Source organism: Neophocaena asiaeorientalis, unplaced genomic scaffold, assembly GCF_003031525.2.
Source record: "Neophocaena asiaeorientalis asiaeorientalis breed wild unplaced genomic scaffold, Neophocaena_asiaeorientalis_V1.1 scaffold78, whole genome shotgun sequence".
Classification (NCBI taxonomy): Eukaryota; Metazoa; Chordata; class Mammalia; order Artiodactyla; family Phocoenidae; genus Neophocaena; species Neophocaena asiaeorientalis.
Window position 1 is genome coordinate 13,286,126 of NW_020175018.1, and position 14,276 is coordinate 13,300,401.

The window sequence follows — 14,276 nt, forward strand, 5'->3', positions numbered from 1 at the left end:
GGAGGTGATAGAGCAAAGTGGAACTGACATGGTTTCCTCCTATAAAAGCACTGGAGGGCACCTCTTCCAAGTCAGCAAATAAGCCACCTTCAGTATTTGAGCCTTACTCACTTCCGGCCCCTTGGACAAGGCTCCTTCCAGTAAAGTCCTGGCACAAAGTGCTGGTGAGCACAGGATAACAGGAATTGCCTAAACAACTCTAGACTAGGCAGTAAAGAACCAGGGTCCCCTACATACCTAAGCCATTGCAAGAACCGCCTAGCGCAGGCTAGTTTCCTGAAATGGTGGCTTTTTCTCAAGGTTTAAATGTGTATTCTGTTTAGATGAGCCCTTTAGGGCAAAGGCTGAGCAGCTCTGGCTGAACCAGAAAGCTCGTCTAGTCAAGTTATGGGGCGGGGGTCCTGAGGGATTTTGGATTCGTTTGTAGTTTGGTGTAATTTGGGTAAGGCTTTATTGTTTTCCCACGCATGCATTCTTACAGTGATTACAGACAGGGCCAAGGCTCCTTGGGGGGCGACAGGTATGGGATTAGCCCATTTTACACCAATGACATGGGAGAGGAAGAGTGACTCCGGGCGGGAGCCAGGTCGCGGCGGGGTTCCGAGGAAGAGGCTGACCCGGCCCAGAGAGAACAGACCACACAGGCATTGCCCCGCGGCCGGCAGGCGGCGCTGTCCCCACCCGGGCCCGCCCTTCTGGGCGCGCGACCCGGCAGCTGGACAACTCCGGCCCGGGAAATGTCCTTTTCTGCCCTTGTATCGCGGGGCGGGGGTCAGTGTCTCAAGGAGCGGGAACCACGGCCTCAGATGAGGGGCGCTGGGCTCCAAATCCCTCGGAACATCGGATCCGGGGGGAGGCGCCGGGGCCTCTGGGTCAGGAGCCGGGCTCGATCCCTCGCGGCCGAGAGGCGGCGCTGATCCCAGGTCCCGCGAGGGCCAGCGGACCTCGGGAGGGGGCGCCCGATCCCGCGACTCCGGCGCCGCTTCCCGGGAAGTTTCAAGTTTGAAAGCCCTGGCGGAGGGGCCCGGGCTTCCGGAACCGGAGTGGTCGAGAGGAGGGGCCGAGCTGCCCGAGCGGCGCCATGGAAGAGGGGGCGCCGCAGCAGGTGAACGGCGCCCGGGACGGGCCTCGGGCGCGGGCCGGGGGGTGGGGGGAGCCTCATTCACTGCCCCGGGCTCCGGCTGCGTCCCCAGCCCCTCCCCGTGTCCCTTCCCAGCCCTTGCCCTGCGCCCCCCTACACCTTCGCAAGGCAGACCTGAGCATTGGGGGTAAGTCGTTCCTGCCTCCTGGAAACGTCCCCAAATCACCTCTAAGTGAATCAGAGCCTCCAGTCAGGCCTAACCATGAGCACGTCTGAGTCCGCAGTCAGGGCCACCAGGGTGGGCCCCAAGTTTCCTAAAATCTGTTCTTCCAGGTAACACTCTAAGGCCGATGTGCATCCGCTGCGAAAGCAAAGGGGGGCCATGCAGGCACCTAGGGACGGGTCCTGGGAGGGGAGAAGAATATGTGCGGCAGGCGGAGGGTGCCACTCCCTCGCGGTCGTGGGGTCCTTCCCAGAGCACACAGGCAGGCGGCGAGTGGGGACCCCAGAGGAAGGGGCCTACCCAGTTCCCGGGGGAACCCTCGGGTACACAGGGTTCCAGACCAAATGGCGAGGGGGCGGGGTTCTTGCCGGAGCTGGCAATAGGTTCGCGTGGGACCGAGGCTGTGTGTCTTATTGGGGAGTGGGGAGAGGTGGGGTACTAGCCCAGAGCAAATGGGTGTGGGGACGTTTGTGTACAAGATAGCGCCCCAGTCGCGGAGCCGAAAGGGAGAGGGGTGTGCGCACTTGGCAGGATTCCAGCCCGGAGCAGGCAGGACCATGGGCTCTGGTCAAGGGTGAAGTGTTGTCCACAAGACTCCTAGAGTGCCCCCACCCCTTGGGCAACTTTCAGGGCTGCGTCTGTGCCCTCCCTCCCCCTTCCTCCGGAGGTCCCTCTGCCTGTTCCAGCCGTGGCTTGTACATATTTTCCGATTTCCTGTTAACCTCCGCCCAGCAGCGGCAGCTGGGTGACTCAGGACCCCGGTGCCGGGCCCCCAGCTCCGTGGGATCTTTGTTTGCTCAGGCCTTTGGCTCTGGCCCTCTGGCCTAGGGCCCTCAAAGGATTTCCTGAGCCCCGCCCCTGCCCTCTGACAGACGGGCCAGAGGGCCAGCGGAGGCCTGGGGTGGGGGTCCCCAAGGCTCCACTGGGCTCAGGAGATGGAGAGCCGAGAGGTAAGGTGAGGGCTCTGAGGCAGTCCTGGGTTGGGGGCATCATGGGTTACCCTGGGCTGAGGTCAGCAGCAGCACCCGTTGGTTTGAAATGGCCTCTGGGAAGGAGCTTTTCCTCTTTCTTGCTCTCGCTTGGGGTGAAGCAGTGAGAGAGCCTTCTAATTCCTCCCAGGAGCTGAGCTGGGAGTGGGCCCCGGAGACCTCCTCAACCCCTCTGTGCCTCTGCTTTTCCAGCTGGGGTGTCGGAAGATCAGGGGAACAGCCCTAGCTTCCACTCAGGCCACAGGCTTCCCTGTCTGCGTGACCTTGGTGGTGGTGGTGGTGGGGCCCTTCTCAGTGCCAAGCCTCTTTTCTGGTCCCCAGACCTTAGCCTGGATCCCAGACTGAGAGCAGCCTGATGTAAGCGTGACCGGCAGGGAGAGGCTGGGGCCCAAGAGATGACGGTGCATCTCCTTCCCTGTGTTGTGGCCTTGGGCAAATTACTTAACCTCTCTGTGTCTCAGCTTCCTCATCTATAAAATGGGGATAATAACTACACCTACCTCATGGGGTTGCTGTCAGGATCAACAAGTTAATGTCTGCACAGTTCTTAAAACAGAACACCATGTAAACATTAACAATTTTTCCCCCTTACTCTTCTCTCTGATGGCACAGGACAGGAGCATGGGCTGGATAAATAGCTTTGGGGTTTCCATCTGGCTTAGGGATGCTAGCTCTAAGCTCGTAGTTGCTTCCCAAACTGTGTGTGTCAGTCCTGGGTGCTGACTGCGCCTGCCTCCCTCCCCCTCTGCCTGTGATGAGCTGAGGCCGTGGAGGTGGGGACTGAGGGGACTAAGGCCTCTGCCTTTCCAGCCTGGGGCGGGCCAGTGGCCCCCAGGGGATGAGAAAGAGGCGATCCGCCGGGCCATCCAGAAGGAGCTGAAAATCAAGGAGGGTGTGGAGAACCTGCGGCGGGTAGCCACCGACCGCCGCCACCTGGGCCATGTGCAGCAGCTGCTGCGGTCCTCCAACCGCCGCCTGGAGCAGCTGCACGGGGAGCTGCGGGAGCTGCATGCCCGCATCCTGCTGCCCGGCCCCGGGCCTGGCCCGGCTGGTGAGTGAGGAATCTGAGCAGGCCCCTCGGGACAGCAGGCGGCAGGCTGACCCAGCTCCTTGGCCTTGGCCCTGACCTCTCTCAGAGCCTCCTCTCGTAGCCCCTGCCCAGGAGGGGCGGGGAGGAGAGAGCTAGGCCATGAGGGGCTCTCGGCTCTGGGGGAGGGGTCCATGAGCCCCACACTCTTTGCACACAGAACCTGCGGCCTCAGGACCTCGGCCGCTGGCAGAGCAGCCAAGGGCCCGACACCTGGAGGCTCTACAGAGGCAGCTGCAGGTAGAGCTGAAGGTCAAGCAGGGAGCCGAGAATATGACCCACACGTATGCCAGTGGCACTCCCAAGGTGAGGCCCCTGGGATCTGAGGGGAAGAGATTTGGCTCTCAGATTATTAGAGAAGATGGTGATCCAGACCCTATTCTTTTTTTTTTTTGAATTTTTGAATTTTTTTTATATAGCAGTTTCTTATTAGTTATCTATTTTATACATATTCGTGTATATATGTCAATCCCAATCTCCCACTTCATCCCACTACCAGCCCCTATTCTGATAGGGAAATGCAACCCGGCCATTGACCCTGTAAGAGAGACAGTCTCACCCTTAGTCTGATGGGGGAGGCAGAACCCTAAATCTCAGCTTGGTGGGAAAGGCATGGCTCGAACCCCTCGTCTAACAGAGAAGGCAAAACACCAGTCTAATGGGGAATCTCAGCCCAACTCCCAACCTGTCCCAACTCCCAGCATGATGTGGAGGCTCACCCTGATCTAATAAGGGAGGCTTGACCTTAGCCCTCCCTTGTCTAGTCTGATGGGGGAGGTCTGCTCCAGACCTAGTCTAAAAAGGGAGGCTTGGCTGTAGTATCTGGCCTACCGAGAGAGGCTTAGCTTCAATTCTGGACTGATGGGGGAGGCTTGCTCCAGTCCCTGATCTGACCAGGGAGGGTCCGGCCTAGTCCTGGCCTCAGGGGCCATATGTCACAACCCCACAGGAGAGGAAGCTTCTGGCAGCCGCCCAGCAGATGCTACAGGACAGCCAGCTGAAGGTGGCCCTGCTACGAATGAAGATCAGCAGCCTGGAGGCCAGCGGGTCCCCTGAGCCAGGTGAGGCCTTAAGAAGTGTGGATGGGCAGAGCGGAGCCGGGCATGGGCCTGAGGGCTGACCCCCTCCTCCCAGGGCCGGAGCTGCTGGTGGAGGAGCTGCGGCACCGGCTACGCATCGAGGCTGCCGTGGCCGAGGGCGCCAAGAACGTGGTGAAGCTGCTCGGTAGCCGGCGAACACAGGACCGCAAGGTGCTAGCCGAGGTCAGATCATGGTCCCCACCCACTGCTGCTCTTCTCTGAGTGGTACCACCCTCTGCAGTGGCGGGAGACACCGCTGGACTGGCTGTGAGGGGTGGCAGTGAGGAAACAGGAGGCACATTCTTGTCTAGACCTCAGCCAGGGTGTCTCCAGGTGGCCTGAGCCACTGCCCCCGCCGTTACCCCATGGCCCTGTATCCCTTCTGCAGGCTCAGGCCCAGCTCCAGGAGTCCTCCCAGAAACTGGACCTCCTGCGGCTGGCCTTGGAGCAGCTGCTGGAGGGACTGCCTCCTGCACACCCTCTGCGTGGCAGAGTGGCCCGGGAGCTGCGGACTGCTGTGTCTGGGAACCCCCAGCCTTCAGGGACACTCGTGAAGCCCACCGCCATGACAGGTACCCGGGAGTCCCTCCTACTTCAGAGCTCTCCTTCCCTTCCAGGGAGGAGCCTGAAACACAGTGGGGAAGAATCTTGGAGACTTCCAGTCCTGGCCTCGCCATCCCCTAGCTGTGTGACCTTGTGCAACTGACATCCCCTCTCCAGACCTCAGTTTTTCACTCTGTCAAATGGGGGTGATGACAGCACCTATTTCATAGGGTTGCTGCGAAAATTCAGTGAGTTGTTGCGTGTGAAGTGCTCAGCACCGTGCAGGCACAGAGATCGCTCAGTCGGTGAAGCTATTATTTAAGTGAGGAACCATGAGAGTGCCCAAAGTGCCAGTGTTAGGGAGCTCATAGCCCTGGAGGCCTTGATACCCAGTCCCGGGCAGTTTGGGCTGTTGGAAAGTTCTTCCTTATCCCAAGCTGGATCTGCCTCCAGATAATCTAACAGTGTCAACTCTGGAAGCCCTGAACTTCCCACCTGGGACACGGTGCCAACTAGAGAGCCCAGCCCCTGCCAACACAGAGCTGATGCAGGGTAGACGGGCCCCATCCCACTGTGAGCAGAGCTGAGAAGGGGAAGTACAGCAGCTGGATGGGCCCCCTCACCTGGCCCCTGGGGAATCAAGGAATGCTTCCTGGAGGGGGTGGTGTCTGAGCTTGGCCTCGAAGGGCTTATGTGAGTTAGCCAAGTAGACAAGTTGGGGAAGGTGGGGGTAAGGGCTTGTTAAATGGCCTAAAATTCAGGTACTTGGGGCCACCCCACATCCTGTCTTCTGGCTGAATACCCATATTCTTCCAATCATTCTTCCACCCTGGCACTGCCTTGTTTTATGAGGTCTCTCAGAGTATAAACCCCAGGCCCAGACTCCCTAAATGGTGCTCTTAGGCCCAGTGTATGTCCTCAAGGGCGGCCAGAGTCCCACTGCTTCCTCTACCCTTTGAGGGACACATCTCTAATGACCCTAAAATGAATCTGCTTGGTTGGCAAAACACGCTTGTACCCATTGCAGGAGGTAGGGCTGAGCTGGCGCTGCTTGCCGCTGTGCAGATGGGGAGACAGGCCTGGGGAAGAGGTGGGACAGGGCCGCCAGCCAGGCCTCCTGCTCTTCCCTGGGCTCTCATCCCTGCCGTGGCGCTGTTCCTAGGCCCTGAGCCCTGAGCAGTGTGTCGCCACGCGCTGCGGTCCCATGCAACTCGGCTGAGGTCTGAGTCTCACTCCTCTGCCTGTATGTCCCTGCTTCTTCCAACACGTAGAGAGTGTGCAGGAGGGGAGGACCAGTTGGCCGACCCCAAGGGTGGCAGGTGGCTGCCGAGGCCTAATGTGGGCAAGGTCTGTGTTTAGCTATACCTCCAGGAGAAGGTAGCATTCCTGGGGTCCCAGGGGTCCATTGGAGGACGGCACCTGATAACGGCCCCCCACCATGCTCCCTGGCAGGGACACTGCAGGTCCACCTCCTGGGCTGTGAGCAGCTGCTGACAGCTGTGCCTGGACGTTCCCCCGTGGCCGCGCTGGCCGGGACCCCCTCCCAGGGCTGGCTTTGGAGCAGGGCCAAGCAGCAGCGTGGTGGAGGCGAGCTGGCCAGTGAGTAGGGGGCATGGGAAGCTGGGGAACAGCGAGGGACCCCCGCTCCAGGCCTGCCCTGAGCCCCGGCTCTGGCCCCACAGGTGAGGTGTTGGCCGTGCTGAAGGTGGACAATCGCATTGTGGGCCAGACGGCCTGGGGGCCTGTGGCCAAGCAGTCCTGGGACCAGACCTTTGTCGTCCCCCTGGAGCGGGTGAGGCTGCCTTGTGTGGACAGGGGTGACCGTGGGCCGTGGGGTAGTAGGCCGGCCAGGTAGTGGCTCGTGCCACGCTCCACCCCTCAACCTGGCCTCCCCACTGCAGGCCCGAGAGCTGGAGATTGGGGTGCACTGGCGGGACTGGCGGCAGCTGTGCGGCGTGGCCTTCCTGAGGCTGGAGGACTTCCTGGACAATGCCTGTCACCAGCTCTCCCTCAGCCTGGTGCCGCAGGGGCTGCTCTTTGTCCAGGTGCCCACTGGCCCCTGCCCTCTGACCTCGTGGGCCCCTGGCTCTGTTAGAGCAAAGAAGGGCCTTTGAGCCTGTGCTCTGCACCCACATGTAGGACTGGAAATTGAGGCCCAGAGGGAGGAGATCTAGAGGAAGGAAGGATTCCCAGCCCCTCTCTGAGGACTTCATGGGAGCCTAGCGGCCTGCATCCTTGTCCTGTCTGCCCTGCCGCGTGTGTGACCCTGGACCACCTCTGTTCTCCGGGCCTCGGTTTCCCCACTGGTCCCAATGAGGATGTTGGATCCATCTCTCTGAGTCCTTCTGGCTCTTGTGTCTGTTGACATGGGCTCAGGGTGGGAGCCTGGAGGCTGAGGAGGTGCCCGTGGCAGGTGGGGTGGGAGGGGACTGGTCTTCAGCCCTGCCCCCTGCCCCCGCAGGTGACCTTCTGTGACCCTGTCATTGAGAGAAGGCCCCGGCTGCAGAGGCAGAAGCGCATTTTCTCAAAACGCAGAGGTGTGGAGTGGAGAAGGCTGGCTAGTAGGGAGCAGGGCTGGGACCCTTAGGAGACCCCGGGACTGAGCCCCCTTTCGCCCCAGGTCAGGACTTCCTGAGGGCTTCCCAGATGAACCTCAGCATGGCGGCCTGGGGGCGCTTGGTCATGAGCCTACTGCCCCCCTGCAGCTCTCCAAGCACCATCAGCCCCCCGAAAGGGTGCTCCCACACCCCAGCCACACCCCGTGGGGCCGCCGGCCCTGCCTCGCCCAGGTGAGGAGCCTCGCCCCAGGCTGCCTGCTCCTCTGTGGAGCCACCTCACTCCAGATGCAGACAGTACCTGTCCCCGTTGCTTGCCCTCTGACCCGTCTCTCTGTCTCACGCGGCTGTGGGTCCACCCCCCACCCCACCCCCGCATTCCATCCGCCTGTGTCCGGTCGTGTGTCTGCTTCCTCCCCACAGTAATTTCCCGCCCAAGAAGACCCCCTTGCGAGAAGAGATCCAATCCCCACCCAAGCCACCGCGCCTCTACCTGCCCCAGGAGCCGACCCCCGAGGAGATGCCGGTGAGCGGTGGCAGGGCTGGTCATGCTGGGGGCTGTCTGGGTGGGGACGGCAGGGCTGGAGGGAAGAAGGAGAGGAAGCCCCCTCTGCCCTGAGCCCCTCTGCCCTCACAGAGCACCAAACGCCCCCACATGGAGCCCAGGACTCGACTCGAGCCATCTCTGCCAGCCTCAGCCACCAGGTACCCCTGGCAGGCTCACCTTGGCGTTTGAGAGAGACATCTGTCCACTCACTTGGGTGTTTGCATGTCAGGCGTTCTCACGTCGCCCCGAGCTCTTGGCTTGCTCTCAGGTTCTCACTTGCGGAGCCCGCGTTACTGAGCTCCACCTGCATGCCAGACCCCAGGAAATGGCAGTCCTAGGAGCTCCCACCCGGCCTCTCCAGCCCCTGCCCCTCTTGCCTCACAGGTGGGGACAGCCCAGGACCAGGCGTGGAGGGAGGGTTTGGAGCGGCCCTTGGCGGAGCCCCAGCCCTTGTCCCAGGGGCTTCCTGTACCTTCTCTCTTGCAGGAAACCCCCCCGGCTTCAGGACTTCCGCTGCTTGGCCGTGCTGGGCCGGGGCCACTTCGGGAAGGTAGTGGGCTCATGAGGTGCAGTGGAGGGGGCTGGGCAGGCCCTGACACACTCTAGCTAGGGGGACTCTGGGGTCTGTGGGGCAGTGGGTGGGGGAAATAGACTCCTGTACTGCCCACCTGGAGCCCAGTCTCTCTCCGGTCCCCAGGTCCTCCTGGTCCAGTTCAAGGGGACAGGTCAATACTATGCCATCAAAGCGCTGAAGAAGCAAGAGGTGCTGAGCCGGGACGAAATAGAGAGGTGTGTGCTGAGGCCAGGGGGTTCCCGGCATCCGGGCACGTGGAGGGTACCCAGGATGGCAGGCCTGGGCTGGTGGCCCCGGAAGGCAGCTGAATGCTGCTGGGGCTTGTAAGAGGTGACCCTGTGGGGCCAGCCAGGCCTGGGCTCTCTTGTTAGCAACTGCAGTTGTTAACTGTGTGCCCTTGGGCAGGTCCCTTCGTTTATGCACCTCAGTTTCCTCATCTGTGAAATGGGAACAGGGTGGTCGTACAGGTTCAAGACCTATGTGAGGGACTTCCCTGGTGGTCCAGTGGTTAAGACTCTGCGCTTCCACTGCAGGGGCTGCTGGTTCCATCCCTGGTCGGGGAACCGAGATCCCGCATGCCACACAGCGTGGCCCCAAAAAAAGACCTATGTGAGCTCCTGACACATATGAACCACCACTCTAGCTGCCTGGCACTTTGACTTAAGAGCCAGTGACCCAGGGGTGTTGTGTGGATGACAGGGCATAGTCAGGGGAGGTTTTCATTCCCTTTTGGGTTCCCTCCTTCCCTCTAAAACCCACACCCTCCTCTTGCAGCCTGTACTGCGAGAAGCGAATCCTGGAGGCTGTGGGCCGCGTGGGGCACCCCTTCCTACTCTCCCTCCTCGCCTGCTTCCACACCTCCAGCCACGCCTGCTTCGTGACTGAGTTTGTGCCCGGTGGCGACCTCATGATGCAGATCCACGAGGATGTCTTCCCTGAGCCCCAGGCCCGGTGGGTTCCCATCTCTCCTGTACGACTCTTCCAGCAAGCCTTCCCTACTTCCCTGTACCTGGCGACGCCTTCATCCTGCTTCCTCCAGGGTGCCCATCAGCAGAAGAGCACGGAGTCAGGGAGGCCTTGGTTCAAATCCTGGTTATCAACCCTCACAGCATTTGTGACCTCAGACCTCAGTTTATACAGCTGTGAATTGGGCTAATGATAACTATTTCATAGGCCTGTTGCATGGATGAACATAACACTTAGAAATTGCTGAGCACAGGGATTGGTGAGCAGTAAGTAACCAACAGCTGGTGGTGTTATTTCTTGCCCAGCAGAGTGTGGGCTCTGGAGCCTGGATTCACATATCTGCTCAGCCACTAGCTGTGCGACCCTGGGTGGGTCATTTACTGGGAGTCTCAGATCCTCATTTGAAAAATAGGCATGACGGGTATCCACAGCAGGCTGCTGGGAGGATGCCAGGATCGGCGTGAAGGATACTCGGTGTCATCCCTGGCACAATCTCAGAGCCCAGGAAGGGCAGGCTGTTATCTGGAGGAGCTCCACCCCTGCTACACATGAGGCTACTCCCAGTCTCTCACCCACACATGACTCTGGCAGGGATATCTGGGGTCCCCAGGCCATGGCCATCCTGGTGCCTCCCTGCCCTGTCCCCCACAGTCCTGGGCCTGAACTACCCCCTGCCCCAACCCTCCAGGTTCTATCTGGCCTGTGTGGTCCTGGGGCTGCAGTTCTTACATGAGCAGAAGATCATTTACAGGTAACTTGCCCCCGAGATGCTGGGGGAGTAGGCGAGGGGACAGATGCTACCCTCCTCCTGGGCTGCTCTAGGGTGGGGCCGCTGTTCCCTGGGCCTCAGCGCTTCTTAGCCCCTTTGATCTGCCCCGCCTTTGCCCTCAGAGACCTTAAGTTGGATAATCTTCTGCTGGATGCCCAGGGTTTCCTGAAGATCGCAGACTTTGGGCTCTGTAAGGAAGGTGGGTGCCTCCTGTCCAGGATCCCGTCTTTCAGTCGTGCTTACTCAGCCCAGGCCAGCAGGGTGGTGGGCAAGTGGCAGCTCCCAGGAAATCTGCCTCCCAGCCCTCATTCCAGGGACTAGCTGGACACATTGGCTCGTCCTTCCCAGCCCTAAAAGCTCTAAAAGAGCCCCTTGCCCTTGGCCAGAGGGAGTTCCTGGGCCGGGAGAGGGCACTGGGTTCTGCTTTCTGTGTGACCCTGGCACACGAGCTTGTCTGAGACTCAGATTCCTCATCAATCAAGTGGAATAAAAACCGTTCCCACCTCCAAGGGTATGGGGCAGGGCTCGGCACAGGTTCAGAACATGGGGTCATAAGGGTGGGTGCTTGATTCTTACAGCGAGAGGTACTTGTGGGTAACACACCGTGCTGGCATCAGTGTGGATGTTGGTTTGCAGGGATCGGCTTTGGGGACCGGACGAGCACCTTCTGTGGCACCCCGGAGTTCCTGGCCCCTGAGGTGCTGACCCAGGAGGCCTATACGCGGGCTGTGGACTGGTGGGGGCTGGGCGTGCTGCTCTACGAGATGCTGGTGGGCGAGGTGAGCGCTGGACGGGGTGCTGGTGGGGCCTCCAGGTCAGGTGGGGGTGGGGGTGGCCCACATACCCTGCTGAGCCCCATCCCTGCAGTGCCCGTTTCCAGGGGACACCGAGGAGGAGGTGTTTGACTGCATCGTCAATGCAGAAGCCCCATACCCGCGCTTTCTGTCGGTGCAAGGGCTTGAGCTCATTCAGAAGGTAATCGCAGGGACTTCCCCGGTGGTCCAGTGGTTAAGACTCTGCACTTCCACTGCAGGGGGCACGGGTTCGATCCCTGGTCGGGGAAACTAAAATCCCGCAAGCTGCGTGGCGCATCCCCCAAAAAACAAAACAAAACAAACTCTTTTAAAAAAAAAAAAGAAGGTAATCACCGCAGGGTCCAGGGCTGGGCCGACAGCTGCTCCTGGCTCAGGGATCCCTACCTGAGAGGCTGGAGAGGGGGAGGCGGGCAGTGCCTGGGGCCCGAACACCCTGAATGAGCACCTGCCCTCTCCCCCAGCTCCTCCAGAAGTGCCCCGAGAAGCGCCTGGGGGCGGGGGAGCGGGATGCTGAGGAGATCAAGACACAGCCTTTCTTCAGGGTGAGTGGCCAGGGCCGCAGTGGTCCAGGAGCCTGGCACAGTGGGAGGCATCGAGGGCCCGCGGGGCTGCCACTCCCGTCGTCTGAGGCACCTCTACCCTTGCCCCCAGACCACCGACTGGCAGGCCCTGCTCGCCCGAGCCGTCCGGCCCCCGTTTGTGCCCACCCTCTGCGGCCCCACAGACCTGCGCTACTTCGAGGGCGAGTTCACGGGGCTGCCACCTGCCCTGACGCCGCCTGATGCCCGCAGCCCCCTCACCGCCCGCCAACAGGCTGCCTTCCGGGACTTCGATTTCGTGTCCCAGCGATTCCTGGAGCCCTGAGGGCCTCTCGGGCTCTCTACCCCTTGCCCCCCCCCCGACGGTTGGAGCCTCTGCTTGCCCGCCTTTCTGCCCGCCTGGGCGCCCTGGTATTGATGAGCCGTTGGGACTCAAGGTGGCGGCCACGGGCTGCTGTCGTGGGCTTTGCTCAGTCACCGGGCAAAGTGCTGCCTCCCCTCCCTTCTCCCGACCACCTCTCCCCTGCCCGTTGCAAGACCTGGACCCGAAAGGGAGGCACAGCGAGGAGCGGTTTGGTTTGTTTTTTTGAATACTTGACTTGCTTTATGGATTATTAAATTTATAAAACTGTGCACTGGAGGCAGCCTGGCTTGGGGTGGGGAGGGTGGAAGTCTCCACAATCCAGGTCCTTGGTGCCCGAGCCCCCATGGGTCCTCTTCCTCCTTTGAGGCAGGGTTCTGTCCTTCAGCTCTACCCTGAGGCCTGGGAGGAGTGGGCAGCAGTGAGGAGGTCCAGGCCCTCGGAGCGCTGACGCCTCCGGGTGCAGCCCCTCCGGTTTTCAGGCACAAGACGGTGGCCCGGCCTCTAGCAACCCTAAACATCCTGGCTGCTGCCTTCCTCGTCCTCAGCCCAGAGGGTCTCCCAGGACCCCGAGGGCCATCCACAGAAGAAGTGGGCCAGGTTGCGGGTCAGGCCGCGGTCGAAGGGGTTGCCGGAGCGCTGGCGGAGGTAGGCGATACGGTGTGAGGAGATGAACTCCCAGGTGGTGGTGTTGCTGGCCACCAGGTAGAGGTGCGAGGCCAAGAGCAGGCTGGCCACTAGGGAGAAGAGCGACAGCAGCAGGAAGGTGGCAAACAGGAGCCCACTGGACCGCAGCCAGAGCCCCCAAGGCCGGAAGAAGCGGAGGCCAGACCTGCAGGGAAGGAGGGGGAGAGGGACCCAGAGCTGGCAGGTGTGTGGGTGGCAGCTTTGCCCCAGGGACCCCAGGTGGGCCGGCCATTTGGGAGAGGGTCCGAGGCCCCTGAAGAGGGAGCCTGGCTCTCTCCACACCTGGTGGGTGCCTGCTGCCTGCCCCCCCACCACCCAGGGCGCTGGGGGAACCCACCATGCCAGGTACAGGCCCCACAGAAGCACCACCAGCTGCAGCGCCAGGTAGGCCACGAACAGTGGGTGATTGCGCTCTCCCACGCAGTTCTCCATCCAGGGGCAGTGGTGGTCATATCGGCGGACACAACGACGGCACTCACGGCAGTGACGGGCCCGCAGGGGTTGCTGTGGGCACACAGGGAGTCAGGCCTCAACACTGGCTCCCTTCTGGACCCAACAATGTGGGCGGGAGGTCAGGGCTGGCATCTGGGAGGCCTTCCTGGAGGAGGGATGAGGCCAAGGAGTCTCAATCTTGCCCGACCCTCCCACGGAGGTCCCTGCGTCACCCACCAGCACCATGCAGTGTCTGCAGCGCCGAAGGGGGATGGCCTGAGGAACCATGGCTGTCTGCTCTTCCTTGGCCTCCTCCTGAAAATGGGGGGACACAGTATGAGATGGGGTTCCCTTGGGAGGCAGAGGGCACTGGTGGGTAGCTCCCTTGGGGGCCAGCTTAACTCTGGGTGTGCACATTTGGGGATCCATCCCCTGTGTAATGGAGGCGGTAGAGTGGGGGCAGAGTGCCCTGGACGGCGGGGCTGTGTGACCTTTGGCAGTTACTTTCCCTCTCTGGGTCTTGGCAATTTCCTCATTGTAGGATGGGGCTCTAGGTCTGGCAAGACGATTCCCTGGGATTCCCTAGGAAAGCCCTCAGCACAGGGTCTAGCATGAGATTGTTACTGGGGCCTTGAGTTCCCTGTTGGCGGGGGAGGAGATGTTTGGGAGCCCTGGTTACCTGGGGCTGGGGCAGGACATTCACGTATCCCGGGTCCATGAGTGACACAGCCAGGTAAAGCAGCAGGGAGCCCAGTACCAAGAGCAGGAAGGTGAGGGGCGCGAGCAGCTCCCCCTGCTCTTCCCACTGCCGCAGCGCTGGAGAGGCCAGAGGGGGAGAGTGAGGCGGCGGGGACAGAACAGGAGGGTGCAGGTGAGGGGTGCAGCTGGAGGGGGGAAGTGTGTCCCTGGCTGAGGGAAGGCCTGGAGATGGAGTCTGAAGAATGGTCAGGTGTGGCCACTGCATAGGGTGCAGGAGGGAGAAGTTCACGTTCGGCAAAAAAAAAAAAAAAAAAAAAAAAAAGGATTGAG

The 14,276-nt window shown here is 61.1% G+C and overlaps 2 protein-coding genes and 1 non-coding gene across 10 annotated transcripts in view; 2 read left to right on the plus strand and 1 right to left on the minus strand.

Annotated features, from left to right (window-relative positions):
• Nucleotides 1-723: 723 nt before the first annotated feature.
• Nucleotides 724-12,400, plus strand: PKN3 (protein kinase N3). Of its 5 annotated transcripts, none has more exons than XM_024762520.1 (22): nucleotides 724-1,105; nucleotides 3,104-3,344; nucleotides 3,541-3,686; nucleotides 4,330-4,441; nucleotides 4,515-4,642; nucleotides 4,848-5,031; nucleotides 6,455-6,601; nucleotides 6,685-6,794; nucleotides 6,904-7,047; nucleotides 7,464-7,539; nucleotides 7,623-7,791; nucleotides 7,981-8,083; nucleotides 8,195-8,262; nucleotides 8,591-8,654; nucleotides 8,802-8,893; nucleotides 9,453-9,629; nucleotides 10,333-10,395; nucleotides 10,536-10,612; nucleotides 11,050-11,192; nucleotides 11,281-11,388; nucleotides 11,690-11,770; nucleotides 11,880-12,400. In XM_024762520.1, the coding sequence occupies exons 1-22, from the start codon at nucleotides 1,082-1,084 to the stop codon at nucleotides 12,090-12,092; spliced, it is 2,670 nt and encodes an 889-aa protein (XP_024618288.1). In that variant the 5' UTR covers nucleotides 724-1,081; the 3' UTR covers nucleotides 12,093-12,400. The 5 variants fall into 5 exon arrangements, with proteins under 5 accessions (XP_024618288.1, XP_024618291.1, XP_024618286.1 ...); XM_024762523.1 differs by having other exon boundaries at nucleotides 11,690-11,723; nucleotides 11,877-12,400; XM_024762518.1 differs by having other exon boundaries at nucleotides 7,708-7,791; nucleotides 8,195-8,488.
• TRNAG-UCC (transfer RNA glycine (anticodon UCC)) lies at nucleotides 11,404-11,476 on the plus strand. Its single transcript has one exon. It is a non-coding gene; the product is annotated as a tRNA-Gly (tRNA).
• A 127-nt stretch (nucleotides 12,401-12,527) lies between the features above and the next one.
• Nucleotides 12,528-14,276, minus strand: part of ZDHHC12 (zDHHC palmitoyltransferase 12) — a 3,186-nt gene continuing 1,437 nt past the window's right edge. Inside the window, exons 2-5 of one of the 4 annotated variants that reach the window (XM_024762525.1) lie at nucleotides 13,927-14,063; nucleotides 13,485-13,562; nucleotides 13,153-13,319; nucleotides 12,528-12,960 (exon numbers count right to left, since the gene is read on the minus strand). In XM_024762525.1, coding sequence (XP_024618293.1) covers nucleotides 12,642-12,960; nucleotides 13,153-13,319; nucleotides 13,485-13,562; nucleotides 13,927-14,063 — 701 coding nt within the window. In that variant the 3' untranslated portion in view covers nucleotides 12,528-12,641. Of the gene's footprint in view, nucleotides 12,961-13,130; nucleotides 13,320-13,484; nucleotides 13,563-13,926; nucleotides 14,093-14,276 lie in introns of all 4 variants that reach the window. The other 3 variants (XM_024762527.1, XM_024762526.1, XM_024762524.1) reach the window with 3 other exon arrangements.

Coding starts and splice junctions, on each gene's coding strand:
- PKN3 (XM_024762518.1), top strand. CDS start 1,082: ATGGAAGAGGGGGCGCCGCAGCAG. Junction 5,032..6,454: donor GAAGCCCACCGCCATGACAG/GTACCCGGGAGT, acceptor GCTCCCTGGCAG/GGACACTGCAGGTCCACCTC. Junction 6,602..6,684: donor TGGTGGAGGCGAGCTGGCCA/GTGAGTAGGGGG, acceptor CTGGCCCCACAG/GTGAGGTGTTGGCCGTGCTG.